At 38.5% G+C, this 27926-nt stretch overlaps 1 protein-coding gene across 4 annotated transcripts in view; it reads right to left on the bottom strand.

Moving 5' to 3' along the window:
- Positions 1-27926, bottom strand: part of ebf1a (EBF transcription factor 1a) — a 125539-nt gene that overhangs the window by 86548 nt on the left and 11065 nt on the right. For all 4 annotated transcript variants that reach the window (XM_042738346.1, XM_042738344.1, XM_042738343.1 and 1 more), the window contains exon 6: positions 23265-23333. In XM_042738346.1, coding sequence (XP_042594280.1) covers positions 23265-23333 — 69 coding nt within the window. The remainder of the gene's footprint in view (positions 1-23264; positions 23334-27926) is intronic.

Consider the following 27926-nt stretch of genomic DNA (forward strand, 5'->3'; position numbering starts at 1 on the left):
TGGGTGGGGCCATGTGTCATTTTAAGTGAATGATGACAGGCATAGTGCAGAACCCTAAAACACGCCAACCTGCCTGTTTCAGGTGAGCTGTAACCCAGCATGAGTAGAGCCCGGAGGACAGCAGATGTGTCAATCCGGCTGTTTTGTCGCCGGCCGCGTGTAACAGATCACAATCAGTGAAGCACTGATAACAGCCATTGTAAAGTTGTGAGGTCTGCTCTTATTTCTCTCTCTCTCTCCTGGCTCAGTGCCTGTGGTGAGTGGAGGTCGGGGCGTGCTGCACGGGGCAGGCCTGTTGACGGCTGACGTTGGTGTGATGGATTGGTTCCCGTGGAAACAGCCTGCCTGGCCATACATCACCCAGAGCTGAAGCTGCTGCCTGGAGCAACATGGGGGAACGTCCACTTGCCATACTCTCACTAACCCCTCTCACACCTATATAGCCTTTAAACTATATTATTAAACATTATTATTTTTAAACTACCCAGGGAAACCCTTCTGTTTGAATTCTGTGTCCGATTTCTTATTCGCCTTGTTGGGTGAGTGTGTGTTTTTGTGACATTGGAAGGGGGTTGGCTGCTGCGTGGAGGTCTGTCTGGCCTGTTTTTGGAAGGATGAGGGAAAAGCAGCTTCCTGTCCCTTGTAGGGGGGATGATTTCAGAAGCAGGGGGGTTTAAGCCAGATGTGAGGCCTGGTTTAAAGGTCACGGCGTAGCAAAGCTCTCCTTCCTGCAGTCACACACACACACACTGTTATTTTCTGCATCTCAAGCATCTTTCTGTCAACAGAGCATCTCTGTCAGCCTGTGTTTTGGAGTCTCCCTCCCAGCTTCCCGAAGAGGTGTAGACAGAGCTGATGAGCCTGGTGTTGTTTTTACAACCCAGGCTCATTGGAAAAAATTTGTCATTTCTGTGAAATGATATTACATTGCTTCTTGCACAAATACTAATGGTCTAGTGAGTGGTGCTTAATGCATGTTAGTTCTATTTGAAACAGAAAGACATGAATTGGGCAATGTTTTATTATGTTGGTATTATGTATATCTTGGCAGTTTGTAAATGAAATGTCTGGTAAGTTGCAATAAAAGGTTAATGCTGTATCTCATTTGAAAGTATTGTACCATCTACACTAAGCCCCACCGTAAACCGAACCAATAATGTTAAAGGGGTCATATGATGTGATTTCAAAAAAAAATTCTCTTTGGAGTGTTACAAGCTCTTGGTGAATAAAGAAGATCTGTGAAGTTGCAAAGACTAAAGTCTCAAATCCAAAGAGATATTATTTATAAAAGTTAACAATCATCCACGCCCCCCTGAAATGGCTCATTCTAGCACGCCCCTACGTCAGTATGTGGGAAGATTTGCATAATGCCGCCCAGATGTTCACGCAAAGAAAGAAGACGCTATGTGTGTTTCACTGTGAAAACAAAACTACTTTGTTTGGGCTTCCAAAAGAGGACGATATCCAGTTCGTGCTGGTCGCTGAGGAAATACATCAACTTCATGCTGTGGATCGCCGAATTGTCTTTCACCGTGGATGAAGTGGCGTCCAGCATGGGATCATCACATGTGGTTGCTGCAAGACCAAGGTACGCTCCTTCGTAGAATCCGCCTGCCGCACCGTTCTCAAGCTGCCCGCCTCCGCTCACTCTAGACCGCAGCTCAATCTAGGCCTCCGGCCTCTGCTCACTCAAGGCCGCGGTGTGTGACGCTGTTTCATTGAGAAAGTGAAAGTACTTTGTTTTTGCCTTCCGAAAGAAAACACGACTAGAAATGCTTATATCACGTTTATAATGGGTTTTATGTTTTTGTCTCGTCGCTCCAGCCGGACAAGGCTTCACAATATGTTAAGAGGCGTAACATTTCGGTTTCACGCTTGAGGCATTCGGCCAATCACAACGCGCTGGATAGCTGGCCAATCACAGCACATTTCGCTTTTCAGAGAGATGAGCCTTGTGAAAATCTACACATTTCAGAAGGCGGGGCATAGAGGAGAAACAATAATGTACAGTATGTGGAAAATAATGTGTTTTTTTAACCTTAAACCGTATAAACACATTTCATTACACCAAATACACAAAATAATGTTCTTTTTAGCAGCATCATATGACCCCTTTAACAAAATCTCATGTTTCACAGGATTTACACCCAAGCACTCCATGTTGTACCAGGGGGGCTACCAAGCAAGTTTACTACATCAGAAAAGCCATATATATGGAGATGGTTATATAATTTGAACAAAATGTACTACTTTACAAATCATGCACTATGGTAAAAGTGTTTTGAGGTCATGCAAATCTGTACATCTCTTGCATGATCTGTTCTTTTTATATATAGCTTATAGGAGTGAAGTGAAAATCAGAATAGGAAGGAAGGGGAAACTAAAGGTACCTGGAGAAGAGTATAAGATAGATGAAATGCACTTGTGCGGCCCCGTTTGCTTCTGCGCTCAATTACGGAGTGTTTAGAGCGAGGCTAATCTGCCTACACAGCTTGAGCGGGCACTTAACAGACGACTCCTCATTGAGGGTGTCCAAACAAATCAGAGGTGTGGGAACAAAACAAAGTGCCAACGGAGCGGCAGAGCCCCATTTCACACCTCATTTGAAAAGCAAATTGAATGAATCTTACCAGATTCACTCTCGGATCAAGGAACTGGATTGAGTCAAGTACTCTTTCCCTCCACCTATAATCGCTCCATCTATAATCTAACTCATTCCCGAATCTGTGCTAAATGACTTATTCTAACCAGGATAAAAAGAGGGGGCAAAAGAACAAGAGAAAAAGAAAAAGCACCACCACTAGCAAATTTATGGTATTTTTCCTGTGAATTCAGGTCACAAAAATTTCCTGCATTTGTCCGTGAGGATCTCAGCACCATATATCACATGGACCTTTTATGAATTTATTTACCCAGCCAGAGCTCTCCGTGCACCCGCATTTCCTCTGCTTTTTTTCTGCATCTCTCAGGAAGCGGCCATGTGATGGCCACATAAATCCTGAGTCCTTTTAGAGCATTTTTACTAATTAACATTCCACTATATGGACACTTATACCATGATGCATTAAATAGGAAATAAGGCAGTAATTTACAAGCTCTCATTTACAATTCAACATCAAAACAGGCGAAAACAAACTCTCACAGTAAATTCAACCCAAGTAGGCACATAATCAAACAGCAATCCTTCTAAATCTGCTTTAAAAACACACTAATATTCTTCATGCATTTTTAATGTTTCTTCTCCTCAACAGTTCATGACTTTATACCCCGATATTACAAAACACAAACTCTGTATGTGTTTGATCTATTGCACTTGTTATAATGTATGATAGATGTGATTGTTTTGTATTTTTTTAAAGGTTTATTATGCAATGACAGCTATAAGCAAGCCAGTTCTAGTCAACTGGCTGTCCGTTTATATATATATATATATACACACACACACACACACACATACAGCCATTAATCCAGTCTTCAGTGTCACATGATCTTTCAGAAATCTTTTTTAAAATGCTTATTTATGCTGAAACATTTTTTTACTATTATTATCAATGGCGAAAAAAAGTATGCAGCTTTACATTTTGTGATACGTTTTTGATTCTTTAATGAATAGAAAATGTTTTGGAGTCTCCCTCCAAGCTGTTAAGTGAACTGTCATTGCATGGAAAAGACTTTTGTGAAAATTGTTTAAAAATGACTTTTTTTGTGTGTTTCCACAGTCAAACTAACAGCTTAAATATTTGGAACAACATAAGTAAACAATAGCAGAATTTAATTTGCTTAACTATCCCTTTAAGACCCTGAACACATCAATACAGTGGTTGATCTTGTGAGTGTCTATTAGTCATCTAACACCTTTATAACCCATAGGCAGATTGAATGAAGGTGGTTCCAAGCTGCAAGTTTGTACCAAATGTGTGCACATTCAGCTGCATATGGCATGCCTTGATGTAAACCTCTAGATATTCATTCAGGTTGCTCCGAAGACTCTCATCTGCTATTTCGAGTGTAATCTCGATATTCATGCACATGCACGGCCCTGCGCTCGGCAAATAGTCATCTCCTCGCATACGCACGGACACGCGGACAGGTCATGGGAAGATGTGTGGAGCGGGCAGAGCAGAGACGCTGTAAACATTTCATTGTAATGGAATTTGTAATTTGATGATGTAGTAATGTAGAGGTCAGGGAACGAGAGCTTCAATAAAACAGCACACGCTGAGGCCGTCTCTCTTTCTGCTACATCCGTGGATGTTTATCCTCCACGTTTCAGTCCTCGTTGCTCTCATTATTGTAAAAATGACTATGCAGACATAAATCTCACGTCTAATTGTTTTCATCCTCAAAAAATCTCTGCCGCCAACCTTAAACGATAAGACGAGGAGTGCAGGTGATCAGGGACATCTAATAATGAGCAGTCATAGGCCATTAAAAAAGGCCATGCCCCCAGAGCCACCTCTCTTTCGCAGTGTGAGACCATTAACAGCACGGAGCACAGCCCTAAATCAGCAGCAATCAGAGCACAACTGGTCTGGACTCCTCATTACACACACACACACACACACACACACACACACAGCCATTGTCTGACCATGCTGCGCCCCAGACACACTCATCTGTCATGTGAGAGGAAACACAGATAAGGAGATCTGAGAGGAGTGAATGCGAGCAGCAGACCTTATTAATACGCACAAGTGCGGAGTCGATAAAAGCCATGTCCACAGCTATCAGGGGCCCTTTACGGCTTAAGAAGAGATCCGTGAGCCAACCGTCATCAGTCAATTTAGTGTGTTATTCCACATTCTAATGATAGAAGCCTCTCTGGGAGAGGAAATGCTGTGGTTTAGTGGTCTAGAACACGCTGCTGACCTGTGACCCCTCACCCCTCCTCCACTCAAAACTCCTGTCCCGTATTTCTCTCTCTCTGTCTTTCTCTCTCAGCATATACCTTTCAGAACACGCTGCTGACCTGTGACCCCTCTTCCTGGCTGGACTCAAATCGTAAACAGATGAGCTGTCTGCCAGGCTCTGCTCTGCAGAGTTTGTTCCATCCCTTCAGCATTAAGTGGCCGAAAGATGTCTGTCAGTCAATCAAAAGGCCAATCAGAGAGAAATGTACCTTGATTATGATAGAATTTGATAGAAGTTGAATTATGATAGACTAAGTATATTGTATATTTTAAAATTATATTTAGAATATTATTTTAAAGCTGATCTTAAAATGATTTACAAGCAGGTTTCCAGCACACTCACCCTGTCTGCCATTGGTCGAACAGAGAGTCTGTCCTGCCTCAGACAAGAATTTATATATATATGGGGGATTTTCAGCCAGCCGGAATTACAGAAGGATTAAAAATCCTATATTATCTATTTATTTATTTAGGGTCTTTTGTATTATTATTTATTTATTTATTTATTTACATTTAAAACAAATTACATAATAAATTGTTATTATTTTAAAATCTATAAAATAACAAAATAAAATATATATAGTACTTAATCAATATGGTTTTAAATTGTCAGATCCTTCTGTTTACATTAATGTGATGAATTGCAATTGGTGTGAATTCACTTCCTGTCTGTAGAGCAAATATTTTAAGACTAAGGCAAGAGAAAGTTTGATTTAGAAATTCTGTCACTATCCTGATGCGACACTGTGCCACATTTATAGCAGAATGAGAGAATATATGTGAGGAATAAAGCTAAGCTACACTGCAGATATAAAGCTCCATTTCTCACAAGGAAAGCCTGTTGAAAGACAGCGGCCATGCTACAGGGGTGAAGAATTATTCCTGCTCAATTACAGATCAATATCGCCGTACATACACTGATATTCAATAACTGTATTTGCCTTATAATTTCTGCATCTGTTTTTTCCTCCAACCTCTGTTCTAAAGGTACCAGCACTTAAGGCGCTGAGCAATTATGGAAATGGAGCTCAGCATCCCTCCATCGCTCCCACTCGGAACAGACGATTCACCACCGACATTGACGGCTAATCGATGAGCGCTCTCCTAAGAGCAGCATTGCGACCTCTGACCTCTGTAAGCCCGGCGTCTGACAGCTGACAAAAGGAGAGCTTTATTTGACTGAATTAGAAAATTGCATCATTCCATTTCGCCTCATGGACAGAGAAAAAGTAAAAGACAAAGAGAGAAGCGGGAGGTGCAGGGAATGATTGTCAGTTCAAAAACAAACACAAACATACAGCAGAAATCAGGACATGAGAGACAGGAAGTTATGTAAGCGCTAGTACTGCGGTTTTGGATCACTGCCTTCCTCTAAGCTCTATACATTAATTTAGCTGTTTTTATCAGTTTTTCAGCGGCATTGTCTTGCTCTCAGTCACTTACAGTGAACATTCAACGTGTAATCTGCTCAGGAGATAAAACTCAACCTGTCAGAACAGAAGAGTGAGGTAATTGGGTGGTATACAGGCCAGCTGTTCAGCTTTTTTTCCTCACTAGAGCCAAACAACAAACAGTAATAAGTGCCAGATTAGCCCTCGGTGGCTTTCAAAGCCAAGTCTTTACACCTCATTTTTAAAGCAATTCCCCCAAAAAATGATCATTTAGCATAATAACATTGGTTTTTCATTTGTTTCTCTCACAAATCTATCGTATGGCTGTAGAAGACTTAATAAGTGCCATCGACCATATTTATGGTGCGTTTGGTCACTTTATGAGTTTGACATCACATTATGTCTTTGTATAGAAAAGAGAAGCCATTCTGCTAAATACCTGTTTTGTGCTCCACAGATACACCAAATCATTGTTCGCGTGACATAGGGGTGAGTACAGTAGATGATGACAGAATTTCCACTTTCCAGAAATGCTTCTTAAGCAGCAAATCAGCAAGAATGAGAATTAGAATTTCTTGTGACACTGAAGACTGGAGAAATGGCTACTGAAAATTCAGATGTTCTATCACAGGATTTTTTTTTATTTTTTTTTTTTTTTTTTAAATATATAATATTATTTATGTAGAAAATGGTTATTTTAAATTATAATAACATTTCGCCATGTTGCAGTTTTACTGTATTTTTTATTAAATAAAAGCAGCCTTGTTGAGCGTAAGAGACTTCTTAAAAAAAAAATGTCTTTTCGATTCGGTTTAAATGCACTGAGTGTAAGCTGAATATAACAGATATAGTAACACTATTAGTGATGGAGAGAGTCTAGGTGAAGGTCAGACAAAGAGGGAGAATGAGGCTCTTAAGGCTGGATTAAAGTCTGGCGTCCTCTAATTAAATGAAAGCAATTAATGAATGTGAATAGTCTTTCGTGACAATAGCATGATATATGTGCAAATTGAAATGTACCGGACATGTTTGTTGTTTTTGGGTGCTGGTGCCGTGCTGTCAGGGCTCAGGGTGGAGGGGAGTGCTAAAAACAACAATGCAGACCACAGTAGGAGGCTGTAGTCTACTTCCTGTGCAGTGCACACTGGGAAGTATCAAATGCACAGACACAGCTATACTAAACAAAACAACTCTCCCTGTAATTCTTAAACATCTGTGACTGACAGCTGTGCTGTAGCATATAGTCTGAGTAAAAATAGCTTACCTCAAAATGACCTGTGTGCAAATCTGGCCATGTTGTGATTTCATATGAGGTGGAGGCATCCTAATTTGCATCTAGTAAAGAGGGGGCATATTTTCTCTGCTTTCCGCTATTTCTTGCTTTCACTCACCCTTTCTCTTAGGTCTAAAAATCTACTGCACAAAATGCCCTAAATAGTTGACGCACTGCCTCTGGAGAACTGGGACATAATTCATTTGGGTCAGTGTAGCTCTCACATCCCCTTCACAAACATCTGAACAAAAGCAGACAGAAACACGAGCAGGTAGGGAGTCAGATTTAGGCTTCATGAAGAAAGAACAAGAGAGAGACAGTGGATTTTCGCTCTGCTGAAGAGAAAGAGAGCAAGCAACAGGGTGTCTACAGCTGTGTTTCAAAACCTAGTAGGGTACTCTAAAGCTTACCGCTTACATAGGCAGCTTACTTCTATGTTTGCATCTTAATTGAGTGATTGATTTGGAATGCATGGCAAACACATTTTGAATAAAGAAGTAATTATTTATTACATTTTTAAAAAAATTAAATTTTTATGAATACATTTTTTAATTTCTCAATGTGTTTTTTTTATAAAAAATTTTTTTATATGTGAGCCAGATTCTTCAACTAACAAACGTTATTTCTGATTTCAAATGTCATGACTGTGACTATATTTATTATATAAAACTTTTTCACAATTAAATGTTTTATTGTTTACATTTCAATATTAATTTATTATATATCTTATTGAGTTCATTTAAAAGTATATACTATATACTCTACCATTCAAAACTTTAGAGTTGTCAGATTTTTTTTATGTTTTTGAAATAAATGTCTTATGCTCACAGAGGCTGCATTGTATCAAAATACAGAAGAACAGTAATATTTTGAAATAATATTTACAATAATGGTTTTCTATTTATATATATTTTAAATATTATTTATTTCTGTGACTGCAAAACTAAATTTTCTTTACTTCGAATTTTCTAATTATTTTTTTACATTGTAAATGTTACTGTAAATTATTAAATTAATTTCTTTTTATTTCTAATTACTGACCCCAAATGTTGGGAACAGCAGTGTATTTATACTATATCTTATTTTTTATTATTTTAATGTAATTTATTTATATATTATATGTGGTATTTATTTGTTAATTGAGCTCATAACTATGCATTCTGGAACTGCCTTTGCCACAAAAGTTACATGCAATACAGTTTTAGAATTTGTGCAAAATGAGGTGACTTATGGGTCTTTTCCACTGCATGGTACGGCACGGTACGGCTCACTTTTGGGGGGGGGGGTTCCACTGGGTACAGTACCCGGTACCTGGTACTTTTTTTAGTATCACCTCGGTTGAGGTTCCAAGTGAACCGTACCATTACCAAAACGTGACGTGTAAACTCTGCGGCAGTAGAACCGGCGCAACTATAACGACATGTGAATAATCCTGCCCACTCTAAAGCAGTACTGAACTGCAGTGGAAACGCAAACCGAGCCAGGCCGTGCCGTACCATATTGAGGCCATGCCGAGCCGTCGTACTACACAGTGGAAAAGCACCATTTGAAGGTAGCATAAATTGCATACCACCAACTCTTCTGCAGTGTCTCCCTAAAAAGAGGTACCACAGACAGGAGGTCAGGTGAGCTATGAGAAAACGTGAGAAACCAGCTCTGAATGCACCAAGAGCTGAACTAACATGTCCATCTATTTTTCATTCTCTGACCCTTTTGTGATTCAGAATATCCTTCACAGCCCTTTTGCTCTCTCTCTCTCTCTCTCTCTCTTTCTTCATCCAGCACTCACAGAGCTGTAACCTGAGCCATCCATTTACCCTGCCAGGGGCCACAGCTCTCTCTCTCTCTCATTGTGTGTTTCTAAGTGTATGTGAACAGTGAATGATAACATGAGCACTTGTGCGTAGAAGTGGACCCTGACATCACTTCACGCAGGACTTCAAGGCAACCCGGCAAGCATTCAAGCTATTAATACGGACAAAATTAGCATTTTTATTTCTACATGCACATTAATAATAGAGATGCACATTACATCTCTGGCACTACATCATTCACGTACCAAGAGCACATACTACACTTACCAAAACGTGTAAGTCAGCAGGTAAAATGTATTTGTAATTCATACAATGCTAACACCCAGATCGGGGTGGCATGGACAAATGCAGAGACAGAGAGACTGAGGTGTGTCTTTCTGAGAGTGAGCGGTCCTCTTTCCTAAGTAAACACTAAAACACTGAAATCTGATTACGCATGGAGGATGAAACAGATGAGAAATGAGAGACGCCTCCACCAGCTTCTGCTAGACAGATGTGTGTGTCTGTGTGTGTTTGTGTACACTTTCGTTCCCAACCCCCAATTGTGCAAAATTAAGCAAAAGTGTCAGACTTTTTTCCAGCATATGTTGTGGGCTTCTTAACTAGCTTAACCATCATGTCTCCAGCGGTCAACCAGCTTCATGAGAACCTTCCCAGTTAAAAAATATGTTCTAAGAATGTTTTGCTAACATTCCATTTATGCTCAAAACATTCTGTTTTTTAAATGTTTAAAATACTTTTTTATTATGTTAACATTAGAGAAGTGAATGTTCTTACAACCATTTGAAATTAGCAAAGTAGTAATATATATATATATATATATATATATATAAACTAAAATGTTTCAGAAAAATGTGCTATGAACAACTATGAAGACCTTTGTTCATAGCTTTGCCAGAATAGTAGCCATAAGTTATGAGAACATTCCCTGTTAACTGGGATGCTGGTTGACCAACATTTTTGAACCAGCATGAAGGTTTATTTTGGTCTAGACTGTTTCACATTGAGCAAGGCAAAAAATCTCTCTAATCATAAAATGATCTTGTGCACTCCTAGCCATAAGTGGCTAATTCAGTGCAGATTGTATTACAATAGCATTAGCGCCATAATATGTGTTGATTGTGCACGTACGTGCGCTTGAGCACATACAGAGAGAGAAAAAGCGAGAGCATGTATATAAAGAGAACTGGTGTCCGCTACAAGATGAAAGCCCATTGACGTTTTAAAGCAGCTTCGACCTCTGCCTGCATCTGGCTGTCAATCACAGTTACCCACAGTCCCCTGAGGCAGTTTTGCCCAGCCCCAGGAAAAAAAAAATTAAAAAATAAGACAGTGAAAGAGAAAGAGAAAGAAAGAAACATCAGGAACACAACAGGGAGGGAGCTCCAGGCCAGCCCAGTGAAGCCACCAACACCTTAGGGCTGCATAATCATCCGCTACTCAGCAACTCTGCTGGCCTCCAACACACATTCACTGTGCACTACAGTTCCCACAGTCCTCAGCCCTAAGGCCCAAATATACAGGATGTCAATCAAATTGTTGAATACTGATGGTGTTCTTGGAGATACGACAATCCAACAGCTGCACTCATCTTCTCTGCACTTGTTTGTACAGACTGCTGATCGAAACCCTGATGTGCGGAATATTGATGGAGAAAGATAATGATTAGTGTTAGTGATAGACCTCTCGGCCACCCAACTGACCTACAGTATGCAGCTACTGCAACTCCTGTCTTTACTGCCAAATCTAAAGTCACTGTTAATGATTTTTAAGATCTGTATTGCCAAATAATGAACAACTGCAAACAACAAACGTTTAAAAGGATAGTTCACCTAAAAATTAAAATTTTGTCATAATTTACTAACCATCATGTCATCTGACTTCTTTCTTTCCTCAAGATGTAAAAGGAGACATTTAGCAGAATGTCCCTGCTACTCTTTTCAATATAATGCCATTTAAAAATAATGTCACTGGTTTTCAAAAAATAAATTAATTAATTTTACATATATATATCATTTATTTATTTATTTTAATTTATTTTTGATTTGCGCACTAGAAAAGGTTATGTGGTTAATTTACTCACAGAGGCTATCGTATTGCCTCGGCAGACTTGGAATAGTGCATAAATATATGGACCATCATAATACTTCTATGATGCTCAAAAATGTCAGTTCCCAAACATACTCTGTTAAGTTCCACAGAAGCAAAAAAGTTGCATGCGGGTGAGTAAAGGTCTTTGCACACTGAGTCTGAAATTCTCTTCCAAAATTTTTGCACGTAAAAAAATAAATACAACCTCACATTATGTCAATCACGTTAACACACTGCCTCCGAAACTTTCGTCCGTCATAATAAAATTTGGATCAGGTTTGATTTTCTGTGTTTTCGCATCCGTAGCAAGCATTTTGACAGGAAAGGATGACATATATGAAAAAAAAAAATGAAAAAAACGTGAAAATTTCGGACTCAGTGTGCAAGGACCTTTAATGACGGCAGAATTTTTTTCTTGGGTGAACTGTTCCTTTAATGGCTCCCAATGTAGATTGAATTGACAGGGCATGGCATGGAGTTCAGACAGATATTTTTATTGGGCAGAGCTAGTGTAGGGTCTAGCAATTAGAGGAGTAGACATTAGGCGTAATGTAGTCAGTCTCAGACAGTACAAACAAGATTAATTTCCAGGTGGGCGCAATGTAAGGCACACACACATACACACACAACCAACACACTCAGGTCCAGCAGCAAAAAGCACGTCCAGTGGTAAAAACATATTTGAGCAATGTCAGCCAATGAAAAGGCTCGGTATTCTGTGTGATACTAATGAAACGCACACAAACTAAAACTGATCTGGACAAACATACAAAGTCCTCCATTGAATACATTTGCTCTGAGAGGTCTAAACAGCTCACCCTCATGGTAGCAACATGAGAGGTGTGCTTGAACAAGTTCTTAAGTCTTAAAAATTGACTTTAAGTTTTAATATTTAAGTTCTTAATGCATATTTATTGTCTTACTATGATCCCTGTCCTACATTTTTTCACTTTTGATAACCTAGATGTATGACACAATACAGAAGAAAAAGATCTTTTGATACTTCAGTTTCATCACAAATAACAAATAGCTAACTAATCACTGTTTTGTCAATCTCACATTCATGTGTCACATTCACATTCTTTCAATATTCTTAAATGTAACTTACTTTTCACCATCTAATCAATTTCAGATTTCTAAAATCAAGCCCTGTTGTTCATTTGCATCCCATTGTGGAGGTAAAATGGGTTCCAAATGCCACTTCACGTTGATTTAACATAATACATTCCTTGATCTTTACCTAAATTGAATGAGAATGTATAGAAAAATATCGACCGAAGATGACACGATTGTGGCGATAAAAATAGAACAAAGAGAAAAAAAGAGAGACAGATGGATGACAGGGGAAATGACAGTGTGTGTGTTTAAAAGAAAGGTGATCATGAGGAGTGAGGGAGTAGGGCGGGAGCTAAGAGAAGGGGTATAAAGAGGCACATCTGTGCTTAACTTGCTCCAGGGCAAGTCTGTTCCCTCTGACACCTTCTAAACACACACACATACTCGTGTTCACACACTTCCAATGCTATGAGTTTCAGTAATGGGGGCACTTTTTTTTTTTTTTTTTTTTTTTTTTACAATAAACTAAAATTAGTGAACAATGAGTGCTTAACGGTTACAAAATCTCTTCCTTTTTCTCCTTCATTATTATTTTTAAGACTCACACTACATATAGCCATGATGCATGTAAAAAAAAAACTATGTATAAGTATAATATTTGTTTCTAAGAAAATATAATGAAAGTAGGGGAACCCAGGCCTGTCTGTAAACTAAATTAGCATCTAATGCAAATGAGTGGGGTGCTTAATGGTGGAACAGGTGCAGTCAGGGCCCCTAAATGAGATAAATGAATAAAACATCCCTGGGCACGCCTGTGAAAGCTGACACAAAGTCAATGGCATGAATTATTCAGCAGCCAGCCGAGGCTGCGCGCTGCTGACCTCTCACCACAGGAAGTGCATCCCAAACACAACAAACCACAACAATGGACTTCAGACACGGGGGTTCCCTCTGTGCAGCGCGCACGCAAATACACACACCCACTGAGCACTACACAATGCTAAATATAGATCTATGAAATCTTGATTGGCCTCACCATATGGATGGGAGAAACCAATATAGAATGTGTTGAAGGCAAAAAAATTATGTTCTTAATCTGAATTTTTTATTTTATTTTTTGGTCTTTTTTCAAGGAAAATATCTAAATAAGATCAGATTTACTTTAGAGCAAAAATTGTGGGTATGAACCTCACTCAATTTTGTTAGATTTTTGCTTAAAGCAAGAAAACGAATATTATTTTCCAATGATAATAAAAAACAAACATACTTTAATTCAATATAAACTCTATAAAAATGACTAAATATTTTAAGCATTTTTTGTCTTTTATTAAAATATTCAGAGTTATCAAAAAGACAAAAAAAATTATAAAGAAAGGTATTTATCTTCATTACAAGACAAATAAACATTTAGAGATGTTGTTCATGTACTTTTAAGTTTTGTTTTTTTGTTCATTGATGGATGTGGCTGGTCACTTGTTCGAGTATGTGTGTGTTCACGTGTTTGTTTGTGTGTGTGTGTGTTGACAGAACTAATAGGATTACCCTGATGTCCCTGCATGAGCGCATCCAGTGGAGAGAGGCAGAGAAGGGGTGTTTTCCCAGCATGCCCTTTACAGGGAAATCTGAGACTGGTTACAGTAGACTGAGAAAAACTTCAGGTTTAACATTAATAAGTTGTATATGCGAGCCTGCATTTTAAAAAGTGAGTGACTGGGTGAGTACAGTGCATGTGTTGCTGCAGAACTAGACAGGAAGCCGCCCCAAAGCTGCGGTGACATCACCTTCCCCGGGAGGAGTACTTCCTGTCTGACATTCCTCAATCAACACACACACACTCGTGAGGAAATGGCATACATCAACAATACCCTCCATATGAACACACACAAACACACGGTCTCACCCGCACACAAGCTTCTTAAAACAACACCAGTCTAATCTGTGTCACCAGTAGTGTGTGAAAATGTGACAGTTTGGTTATTTTTCTTGGAGTGAAAGCACATTTTTCTCTTTGTTTTACTCTTACACACTCTTTCTCATCAGTAAGTGTTGTCAGTAGCATTGAGTGGCTAATCAGTCATCCTGTGGGTCAGATCTCTGTCTAAAGCGTGTGAAGTGGATCAGTGATCTGGCTGATCCGTGGCTCTTATCTGTGAGAGCAGAGGAGGAGACTCTGACTGCCAGGGTTTCCAGCATTAGCCTGAAGGGCTGATCAGCCTTTCCAGAGATCACAACCTTATGCCCTGTGTGTGAACAACAGGCTGGACAAGCAGTGAGACAGAAGAGCACTGAGTAATGCAGAGAGAATAGTTGTGTGTTTGCATGTGTTTCTGACCTATGAATTTGGGGACTAAATTATCCATCATTGAGAATGCAATTTATGCGAAAAACCAGAATTTGCAAGTAAAGCAGAATTTTCATCTAGTGTGTTAAGAGCACAGATCTGTCACTTCCAGGGACAATTAAGTGAAATATGCATTACTTTTAAAAAGTTTGAGGTCAGAAGTTCTTTTTTTCTTAAATTAAATTAATACTTTTCTTTAGTAAGAATGCATTAAATTGTCATTTATAATTTTACAAAATATTTTTCTTTCAAATAAATGCTGTTCTTTTGAACTTTCTATCTGAAAACAATACTGATAATAATAACAAGAAACACTAAATCAGTATATTAGTATGATTTCTGAAGGATCATGTGACTCTAGACTAGTGTAATGGCTGTTGAAATTTCAGCCACAGAAATATGAATTATATTTTAAAATATGTTAAAATGTTAATAAACTATTATAAAATAACATTTACAACATTACATTTACCATTAAAATTAATGCAGCCTCAAAAGTATTCTTTCAAAAAACGTTACTAACCCCAAACTTTTGATCGATAGTGTAAATGGACAAGTTGTAGCCTCTGGTCAAGCCATTATAACTTTTTTTTATTAAATATAAAAATGACTTCCGGTTTAAAGCATGAAGACATCATGCTCTGAAGAAATTCAAGTTTTCAAGAAATTTTTGGGAAAAGTCACATCCCATTTAGAAATGAAGTAAATATGTTTATGCATTTATTCTTACCAAATGAAAAATGTATTCACCTTAAGTGAGCATTTGATTGTGCTTTTTACGCACATTTTGGAAATATTATTCACATTTTTAAATCACTGTAGAGTGTTTTTGATCAAATCTGCTTAAAAATATGAGGATGGAGAACTGTGTTCTGTTGAAAGTGTACCTGTGGCTTAAATCATTGCGTATGGAATCTATTTCAAACATAACATATATTTCAAACAGTGTAAAAACTTTCATAATTGTAATTTTTTCTTATTTTGATGACAGTGGTAATTAATACCAACTTAACACAGTTTTACAGTAGTAAATGGATTGGAGTTATAATTACTTTGTTTCAAATAATATAAATATAATCAATTAGCTTCATTTAACAACAGTAGATGTTAATGTGTCATTCCGATTTAGATACCTAGATAAATGTGTTTGTGTGTGTGTGAGAGATACTTTATCTTATTTTATTTCTAACTTATACACTTACACTAATTCATTTTGCACTACATGCTTAATACTTTTTATATATTTTTATTATTACTATTACTATTATTCTTTTTCTTTCTGTTAATACATATGCACACTATTTGTAAGCAGCCCAGCTGCAACTGCTTTGGCAATACAAATGTAGTTTTTGTCATGCCAATAAAGCTCACCTAAACTGAAAATTTAAATTGAGAGAGAGAGAGAGCAATAGAGAAGCAAAGTGGGCGCTCAGTACAGAGAGAGAGTAAAGACAGAATGGTAAAGTTGTCAGGGGAGGACAGCACACACAGGGCCACACACACAGGCACGGGCGAGTGGAGAGGAGTGCATGCTCTTCTTTGGGAATCATCCAGGCGGATGATGGGATTGTTGACAGTGAGCTGCATATCTTTAACCCCGTATTAACTCAGAACAGCAGAGCTTGGCCTTTTATTATTCCTGCACCGTTTGGGCTTAAGTAGGCCACACATATACACCTATACACACAGACTCACAAACACAAGTGCACACACACACACACACACACACACACACACACACACACACACTCTCTCTCTCTCCAGGAAGAGACATTGTCACTGCATAGGAGCACATCACCTTTCAGCAGCTGTGACAGCCCAGCCTAGAGAGTCACGCACACTTTTTAAAGGCCAACGCACACATTTTCCTTGACTCACACTTCCTGTGTATCTCTTTCAGAGTGAAAGACTCCCCAGTTAATTTTCAGAGAGAAGAGAGAAACATGCTTACCGCAAATGCTTTCTTTCAATGTATTACGGTCATGGCTCACACACACAGATGCTCACGCTGAGCTCTCCACAGTCTCTCAGTCTTAATTGCCACACAATAGGCCTACAGACTGGACAGGATTACGTTAACAATGGGAGCTCCAGCCTGTGAGGATCACTCTCTGGCCACCGATTCAGAGAGCAGCTCTGTGAAATAGAGCCCGCTAATCCACTAATGCAAACATACTGCAAGAACATAACGCTGTTCACTGTCACTCTCTCTTTCCCAACCATTCAGTCTAGAGGTGCAGTTTTATTGCTTAAATGTTGCTCCTTTATAGCTCAGCAAACTAAACAGACAGACAGAGAGACAGACAGACAGTCAGATAGATAGATAGATAGATAGATAGATAGATAGATAGATAGAATCATAAATAAAAAGAAATATTGATAATTAGATAGATAGATAGATAGATAGAAACTAGTTATTTTTAATTCTAATAATATTTTATATTTTCATGTTTTTACTGTACTTTTGATCAAATAAAAGCAGCTTTGTTGAGCATAAGAGACTTTTTTCAAAGCCATTACAAAATCTTAACAATCCCAAACTTTTGAATAGTAGTGTAAATAATCAATTTGTTTTTAAACAAACTGCAAATTAGAAATAAATTGGCAGCATTCCATAATGCACCATAAGGGGCTATTCACACATTAGACATTATTGCGTCTATCTGGGCTATTTTTTAATTGTGTAAACAAGCATTAAATGGATGCTTTTTCAGCATCTAAATCCATGAGCACTATTAGCAAGGCACTATATCACTTTAAAAGTAGTTTAACTTTATGAAATACGTTCTATTGCATTCTCAGTTTTTGAATAAAATAGCACATCCTGTTTGAGCAGCCCCTAGCAGAGCAGGAGCAAAAATGGTTCTGTGAAAGCACCCTGTGAAACATTACTTCCTGTTCTGCTTTCATGAGAGCTGAAGGTCTTCTTCTAGAAGGTCAAATCTAGCCAGCAATATAGTTGCGAGCCAAAGGCCTCCATTAAACATTCAGAGAAAGGGCACATCTGCCCTTTCCGTGGCGTTTTCCATCCTTCGCTGTGTTATTTCTTCATGAAGTGGATATCCAGATGTTGAAGATTACATCACAAATAAAGCCTTCCAGTGGGGTCAGGGCTCACGACTGAGTGCAAAGCCACAGAACTCCCACAGTTAGCCCAAGAACTCTGAACTTTCTGCACTCCAAAATCACTATCAGTGTTTAAGAGTATCCATGGTGAGGAAGGCATCAACTGCAATGTTCCCAGGAAGATAAAACGACACCTTTCCCCATTACTGTACAGCTTATTGAGCTTCAATTACTCCTAACACACACAATGATAAGAGAGAAAGAAATCAAGAGAGAGAATAAGCGAGAGAGAGAGCTTCTAAGGGATGTGAAAGAGATGAAACAGGAGGCAGTGAAAAGGCCTGCTATTAGATGTCACTGGCCTTTTGTGTCCGTGTCAATGAGAGCAGATTAAAGTATTTGAAATAATCTTACTGGGGCATTAACAGAGCTCAGAAGGTAAAAGAGGAGAAGAAAAGGAGAAGACGAGGAGTCAGTCATAACACACATACATTTACACATGAAATGAGATTAGATACAGCCATCCAATGTAAACTAAACACACCATCTGAGAAGATTGGTACCCCAATCAGATTTTCAAAAGCTTCCCAATGAGTCTAAAAAATTTGAATCCGGTCCCGTAAGTGCACGTCTCGCACTGCTGCGAGTAAGATTTGTTCTTTTAACAGTCTACTAAGGCATTGTTAGTTGTCTTTATTTCCCTGACATTCCTCTGGTTTCGCTGAAGTGGCCTGTTGTGCCATCTTACGAGAGGAACCTAATTAGGAAATCACTTTCATTACTCTTCCAGAGGAATTAGCGCTAGCCTTGCTAATTACTGCTGTAAAACCTAATCAGCTCTTTGAAACAAGACCACACTAATGAGCTCTTATTTATTCAGCTAAATAACTTCAAGGAAAGGAAGACGCTCAAAATCATATTTTTGATGAATTTGGGAGTGTGCGCTCATCTGCGCTTGCCATAATTGATTCTGTTCCATCTTGCGCCTTGTTTGTTGGGAACCCCAGAATGTGAATGCGGCCAAGAAAATATTGAGAGCTCCAGTAAACTCTTCCATATCACACCCCCCCCCCACTCTCGTTTCAAATGACCTATTTTCCCGGCTTTGAGAGACACGTGACTAATAGGAAAATGTTACTAATTCCTTTTTTACTCAGAGGCAATTAGCGATGCCCTCGCACCTGAGCCTAAAGGGCTCTGCGGTGACCTCGAGCACAGCTGCATGACTTCAGCCAGACCCAAAACACAATCATTCAGACCACAAACAGCTACAACAGGAGGATCTGAGGAAGCATTTCAGACAAACTTTATGTAGGGAAACAATCAAGAAGAGTAAGTGATGGGCAGTGTGTTTGTGTGAGCGTGTACGTTGGGTGGAGGTGATGCCACGTGGCATCGAGGGGCTGCAGCTGTCTTTAAAAGCTGTGAAGCGTTCTAGCCCAGTGGAGCAGAAATGGGCCAGCCGCACAGACACAGCAGCCAGGTAGAAGCCTCTCTTACTCTGTTACAAACACGCACACACACTTCACTACTGCTGGCAAACCTACAGCTGTGTTCATCTGATAGCACAGGCCACTGACTTATTAACACACAGATGAGAACACACCTTTGACACTTAACCGCACTTTAATCTGCAGAAATCCATGCTTAGTTTGCTCGCACCACCGCACGATCGAGTCAGAAATGAAACAGTCTCACCCTCAATAATAACGTGGCATGGTGGTATGATCTTTTAAACAAAAACGGTAGGAGACGCGCTTCGCTGCACACGCTGCTGCCTCCAGAAGTCTTGCGCATCTTCACTGCTGATTATTCATACATGCACACTTCAGAGCACACTTCATACTCAACAACCCCGACAGGGCCTCAAAACAGCCTAGCCCGATCACTAAACAATTACTGTTTTGCAAACAAATGGCTTCTGGTCCCAGGAAGCCTTTTTTATGCTTGTTGTTTTTCTCACTGATGGTGAATTCTTTGAACTGCTGCCTTTGATTTGCAGCATTTTATATTGAGCAATAGAGCGTATATAGTGATATAGAGCAGCCACAGAGTGTGTTCACAAAGCCATCATAGAGCAACACTTGTAATTTTGATTTGTTTGAAACTGAATTGAATTTATTAAGTGCATTATCTCTGTAGTGCTGCTAACACTGCATTAAACATAGGCTCTTATTTAAACAGGTTTATAGAAAAAAGAAGCACAGTCTGTTATTTGTTTGTACTTACCCAAGGGCGTAGTTTTGGTTTAAAGTTGGGGGGGGGGGGGGGCGTTGAAGTGTGAATAAGAATGTTCAACATACCATGGGAAGTTAATCTTAACATTTTCTTATATTGTTTACTTCTTACTCCTTAACAGTTCATCAGGCTTTGAATGATTTAATCTAAACCATCTTTTGGAACAGCCATATCTGAAGGCCATGTACCATAGTTCTTAACTGTAGCATTTGTTATAATAAAATTAGCTTATTAATCATTACCAGGCCAATAATGACTTTTTTAATCAATCAATATAGCATTTGTTATGAAGAAACAATTCCCTGCACATTTAGAACTAATAGCTACAACATGCCACAGTTGAAATAAAAATCTATAGGGAAAAATCTATTCCCTTCACAGATTATCTAATATAAATTCTACAACAAGTTTGACTAAATTTTACTCAATAAATAAGCCTACAATAAAATGTGATACATTCTAGTTAGGGTGGTCATTAGTAGTTTAAAAAGATTTTAATATATGTTAGTGCTGGTTCTCCTCTTTTCATCAGTCTTTTTAGTTTATTTGCCTTTTTTAGATACTGTTCAACTTTCTCCATAGCATTTTCAAGTGTCTATTTCTCTAAACAGTCCCTCCAGGATTTTGCAGGACCTTTTTCTGATTTTTGTGGCCTAAAATGACCGATTTTGCTGCCGATTTTCTCTAAATGTGTGGTGATATTTGCGGCATTTCTTATTGTTTTGCAGTGAAAATATACCACAGACAAAATTCTTCTAACATTGTTTTGACTTTTCTGAATTCGACAACAATTGTAGGGCTCCAGACTAACATTTGAGGACACCAGCACCAGTGCCATTAAGTTCTACAGAAAGTGGCACCAGCACTTGACAGTAAAGCACTCACCCTAATCGCACATGTATCTCGGAGTTGTCTATTTGATGTCTGCATTTACATATGCAATATGTATTTCTAGAATGTTTACTCATCTGCAATACATCTCTAAGACGTTTCCTGTCAGATGTCAAATAGACATTTATTAGAATGCATGTAAAACTGCTTCTAAGACGTTTATCAAATTACATAGCAGATGTCTTACAGATGTACTTGTGCTGTCTAGGTAGTCGAGATGCAGATAAAATTAACTTTTATTACTGTCATTCATAATGTCTAAATATAATTGAATAAATATAAGACAATATATATTAGAGAGTGGAAATGGCTAATAAGCCTATAAGTACTTCTCTGCAGCCATCTACTAGTAATAATTTAAAATCTTTTTTTATTTTTAAATAAGTCTTTGCTTTCCTACAGTAATCAACATTTGAAGTGGATCAAAAAAGTTAATCAAAGTTGTCCGAAGACAAGAATGGTATTGTATTGTTTTGGTTTTGGGACAACTTTGATGAAAGGTTTTGAACCACTTCAAATGTTGACTACTGTACATCATGAAACTTTTAGTTTTATAAATGGGGGCAATCTACAAAGCATGAACAAATAAAGTCATCACATTAAAAATAACTTTCAAATTCAGTAATACTTTAAGCTTTGAAGTGCTGGGAAAAGTTGTGTCAGGCATTTAAAAACACTCAAAAACAGACAGTTTCTGCCACAAGTTGAACAATGAACAATGTTTCTCCTGGCTCCAAGATCAGTGGCATTTGTTCTGATATCTGTAGCTTTAGCAGAATTCTGCACTGAATTTGAATGCTTCTCAAAAGATTTCACAGAGATGTTATTGATTCTGCGGCGAATTCGACTGCTTTCTTCACTGTAGGCCTATCTCCCAGCGCTGTGTATAAAGGTGCGCGTCGCATGATTGAGATCAGCCCACGGCTCTGGCCCAAGCAGGTAAGTCTGCGCTGCGTAGCCCAAAGAAGTAGCGCGGATTCATTCCGCTTGTTTGTCCAATGTAGCTCTTATGAATCGGTCATTTCATTTTTGCAACCTTTCTTTGACTGAATGTGTGTTGCGATGATACAAACAACACTATTGCAAATAACATATTTGCTTGATTTTGCGATAAATTCAGAGATCGCAGAATCACAAAATCCTGGAGGGACTGTCTAAATAATTCAAATAGATCACATATTTGACCATAAGCTTCCCTACTGTAATTGATTAAAGTTATCGCTTATATAAAAAATATTGATCAATTGAATGCATTCTTGCCAAAAAGTGATTTGTGCACCGCTTGTGAACTGTGCTTCAGTCATAATGTGTTGATAACTGCTCCGTTCGGTTCGTGAGTAAAGTTATCGCTTATAAAAGCGCTGAAGGCATGATTCAAATAATTAATAGCCTGATTCTAGGTTTCCATCAACCATGGTATAAATATTGGGGGGGTTGTACTTGCTAGATTTGATTATTGGAGGGGTTATTCCCCCCACCCCCCCAAAACTATGCCCCTGTACATACCAATCCAAAGTTTGGGTCAGGTTTTTTTTTTTTTTTTCACCAAAAATACATAGTATTATTCTAAAATATTATTACAATTTAAAATAACTTTTCTATTTTAATATAATTTAAAATAAATGTATTTGTGTGATCTTATCAATGCTGAAAACAGATATTTTAAAACTCATAATATTTTACAGAAAACCATGATGCGTTTTAGAATTCTTTGATAAATAGGAAGTTTGAAAGAACAGCATTTACTTCAAATATAAATCTCTTTTAAGATTATTAATAAATAAATAAATAAATATGAATTTCTTTGCCAAAAAATAAAAAAAAATAAAAAAAAAAAAAAAAAAAATAAAAAAAAATAAAAAAATAAATATGAATTTCTTCCAAAACAAACAAACAAAAAAAGTCTTACTGACCCCAAACTTTTCAACAGTAGTGTATACTGGTAGTGTATGAAGATATAAAGATTTTTTTTCTTTTTCATTTTGGGTCTTAATTGTTTTAAGAAAGTGGAGTGTGGAAGGGAAACTAAGAGCAAAAATGTTCCTATGTAAAATTAAATATGGAATCTACCCAGACAAACTGTGCTATCCTTCATAATTCACTACATTTCAATAACACTACTTTCAACATTGGGCTGGCAAAGAAAAGTAATGTCTACATACAATATACAAACATCTGATATCCAGCTCTTACCTGTCAATGATGACCGGGTCAGAGGGCGTCTCGTTACGATTGCCACAGCTTTTCTTGTCACAGCAGCGGCTAAAAGAGATGGAGGGAGAGAAAGAGAGGAAGAGAGCAGTTAACCTAGGTGTTACTGCACATATGTCAGCACTGACCTCAAACACAGTGGAGAAGGAAGAGGTAGCAATTATAAAGCAGTCTTTCTTTCGCTCCTCCAAGGCAGACATTCACTCCTGCTGTACACACAGCACACAATATGCTGCCTCTCAGCCTGTGTATTAGTAATTACTGCTAACAGACTGCCCGACTCAGGGACGGTCACTGAAGCATTAGAAGTGTGGCTGATAACAGGGCAGTTATCGAGTGATGGAGAGAGAAGACAAGGCCAGAGAGCAGGTAAGGAAAGAATACAGGAGGAGAGGTGAAAGTAAAGAGGGCACATAAAGGAGACTCTTTTAGAATACATCCTGGAAGGATGTCAGGTCGGACAGAAGGGGAAAGCTGCCTGTGTGTATGTGTTTTTTAAGGTGTTGTAAATGTGTTCCCAAAAGAAAATGTTTTATTTAAATATACACTATATTGCCAAACGTATTAGAACACCCCGTTCTAATGAACAGGTTTGACTACTTTGGTAATTTCCGTGAGTACAAATCCTAATGTTTAAGCATATAATTATTTTCTAAGGAATTGTGTGATTCTAATTTTATAGCAACAGTTTGGACATGACCCTTTTCTATTCTAACATGATAATGCCTCTGTGTATAAGGCAAGGTTAAAAAAGAAATTATTGATTCAATCAGTGTGGAAGAACTTGACTGGTCTGCTAGAGCCAAGTCCTAATCCCAGCTGAACACTTCTGGTGTGACTTTAAATGAAGACCTTCATTTAAACTCATCACCAAACACCAATGACTTGTATATATGGGTACAGGTAATTTAAGACACTTCCAAAACTGTTACAGAGACTGAAATACAATATTTAGTACAGAAATTATGTTTCCATCTTTGTTACCACAGTTTTGAAAGTGCCTTTTTGGGGTGTCCCAATACTTTTGTCCATATAGTGTATTTATGATGTAATATTTCTATAAATTATTTTAATTATACACGAAAATTATTAACTATAAAAAAGAAAATCACTATACTATTTCTATATAAAATAAATATTATATATCAGATATATTTCTATTTAAAATACAAAATAACTTTATATATACTTATATATTTATATATAAATAAAAATAAATATAAAAATAAATGAAAACAGAAAAAGTCGGCACACTTAGGCTCCATTAATGAAAACAGAAAAAGTCGGCACACTTAGGCTCCAAACATTTTTATAGTTAATAAAATTATAATGGTTTGATGCGCAACCTATTATCATCCCCTAAATATCAAATAAAATCAAGCAAAGTGTGATGATGGTTTAGTATGTTAGTCAAACAGCCCTCTCACATCTGAATGGTTGTTTTTTTTTGCCTGATTAAATATGCACCTAATTTTTTTTCTATATTTAATTTCATAGGTTACTCTGCATGGGACAGCAGAGGAGAGCAAGATGGATACTAGAGCATGAGCAAGTGAAAGAAGACAGGAGGGATGGAAAGGAGGTATATACATGATGTCTTCGGTGAATGGAGGCTGGCGGTAAACAGCAGGTGGGGCGGCGGTTTCAGGTTTCCCAGCACAGATGGCAGAGGGGCTCAATTGAGAGAGAGTATAGGGCTTGAGGTGTCATGTGATAGGAGCAGAACCGATCTGTGTGTGCTCCTTTAGACCTGATGAGCTTGATAACATGGATTGAGCTTGACCCCTCATTCACGTCTAAGCGCCCTCGTTAGTTTGGACACAGTGTGGTCGGGCTTCTGTCTCAGTTTACTCTTGCTGTCGTATTTTTACCTTCCTCTGCTCTCATTTTCTCTCACTCCTCTGAGAGCAGTCAAGTCTTTAGCAATGTTCTCTCAGAAGTGGGTCACACAGGAGCAAAGCTTTCTGGGATGCGAGGGGTGGGCACAGATGGATTTGACACTCCGATAACCCAATAGTCAGCCGGAGCCCAAGGGAAACCACAACACAGCCGCCCACCACCACCCGTGAACCTCCAAGCCCCCCCATCGACCCTATGCTAATGACACCATGCATGCTCTGGCTTCATTCAGGGGGATTTTTCGCCCATTCCGGCTCGTTCTGCTCTACCCCAGCGGACCTGCAGGGAAACCATAATCTTTAATCTCAAGCGTTTCCTCCTGCTGCAGCATTTGAAGAAATTAAATCCAAATTGCCGCATGTAATTACCAGGATGTGGCCCGCACTGATGCTATTAAAGCTGAACTGCCCTTAGCCCAGCTCCTTTACAGACAGCAGCTCTAAAATAGCCCCCAAAACCAAACAAAACAGCATTTCTCCAACTGTGACCACCCAGCCTTTAATAATATGGCCAAGTTTGTCATGTTTCATCTGCACCACACAAACCAAACAAAACCTCATCAATCCGTGCATATGAGGATGTGGAATTCCATCATAAAGAGCCCAGAGTGATTGTTTCTAGCCTTGCCTCTGAGCGAGTTGTTTGAGAAAATGCGTCTCTGTCTCATGCTTGCAGGCCCATGCGGCACCATATGGCTAATGGCAAGGCGTACAGCAATTAACAGGCCTGATTAATGGAGAGCAGTCTAATTGCAGACTGGTAATTGTGCCTTTCTCTCAGCACAGGCTCTGCATCGAAACACCATATACAGATGAAGAAGGAGAAAAGGAGGAAGACAGAGACGAGAACGGGTTGTTTACTTATTTGAAATAGATGTTTTTCATTTACGTCTGCTTTTGGAAAGCTCTTTGGTATGAAACAGAGTACAGACATTTGCATTTGTGGGACCTTCAGGGTACCAGTAGTGATATGTACTTCAGATGTGATCTGTGTAATCCTACAATGGCAGATCAAAGCTGACGTGGTGAGCCTTTGTAGACACGTATGGTACTAAGTGTTTGTATCAATACACATCGTTAAATCAGCGACTATTTTGAAAGAGCCATAACAGAAGGCTGTGCGCGCGTGTGTGCGTGTAAGAAAGGTAGTGAGGGGGAGCAAAAGATTGAAAGAGAAAGAGGAGAGAGCCTTGGCTCGCCTGCACATATTTCATTGTCAAAACTCAAAGCAAGCTGCATTCATTAACTGTGGAATAACAAGAGGATTCTTATTGAGTAATGAGTTTTTCCTTGTCCTAATTAACCAAGCATGAGTGGTATATTTTTAGTAGAAAACTGTTCAAATGCTCTCCACTTCAACCAAAAATAGATGAGGACTCATCTCCACAACCCAGTTTTAAGTGCAAGGAATTTATCTTTTGATTTTAATTAAAGGTGCATGGCTTTCTCTTGCTCTTTTTCTCTCTCTTTTTTTTTTTTTGTAGAGCAGGAAGTGGATGACCTGGATAGAGATTCAGGAAGGGAGAGAGACAAGGGTTGCTCTAAACTTAAGGTCCATCTTCATTTATTTTTCATCTCTGAAACTCCATTGCGTATGCCGTTCGCTACAAACAGGGATGTGCAAAATTCAGAATTGGCTCCCTTTCAATTCAATAATGTTAATTTAATAGGAAGTTAAATATGCATATCTGCAAATGAATGAATAATGGATAAAAAATTAAGTCAAATGATCTGCTTTTATGGTACTTTTTAGCTCTATATGGGTACAAAGCAGCATAATCAATTCTGTCTAACATCTCTATTTATTTTCAGCAGAACTAAGTCATACAGTTTTGAAACAACATGAGTTGTTCATGTTGTTTTTATGTTTGGGCAAACTATTGCTGTGACATCTAGTACATCATCCATCCATCCATCCATCCATTCATCAATCCCTGTAAACCTTCAAGGCTACACTTTTTGTCAGAATTACAAAAAGTTTGTCTTGACAAACTTTGCTTTTTAGTTAAAATTAATTTAGTTAAAAATTTCAATTGCAATTAGTTATTCAAATTCAGTACAAATACAGGAATTACAATTCTGGCACACAAAATGAACTGTACAGAAGTGTATTTCTCTGCTTGCCTTTTGTGTGTGGGTGAGTATTTATGTCATCAAGAAATAAAATAAGCACCACCAATCACTGAAACATCAGCCTCCAAAAATAGAAATGCTGCCTGGCATCTTTTTTGGACAAAGCCAAGCTTTGATTTCTAAGGCTGAGGCAGAGTCTGGGAAAAGAACACTTCTAACTCTGATAGGAAACAGGCTGGCACACGTTTATCACGATCCCATTTGGACTGGTGGAAAATGATCTGGGAGTGTCTTGTGTAATAGTACATCGTAAGTCTAAACTTGAGCCTTGATATAAACGTACTGCATCCCTCTTAAATAGAAGTAAACTGTTTATACAGGTTTGAAGGATGTGTATGATAAATTAAAGAATAATGATCTGACCTTTCAGCATATTTATAGTAATGTTAATCTATCCTCCCGCTTATGTCTAATTTTACAACAGGCCTTAGCCCTTACGTGTGTGTGTGTGCGCACATGTGTGTGTGTGTATGTGTGTGTGTGTGCCCATGTGTGTGCATGTATGTGTGTGTGCGAGCAGAAAGCTCAGTCTTGTCACACTAACGCTGGATCCAGAGGTCTGCAGTCTTGCCAAGACCAAAACGATGCCAAAGTAAAGCTCTCACAGTCAGCG

The sequence above is a fragment of the Cyprinus carpio genome, chromosome B14 (genome assembly GCF_018340385.1).
Source record: "Cyprinus carpio isolate SPL01 chromosome B14, ASM1834038v1, whole genome shotgun sequence".
Taxonomy (NCBI): Eukaryota; Metazoa; Chordata; class Actinopteri; order Cypriniformes; family Cyprinidae; genus Cyprinus; species Cyprinus carpio.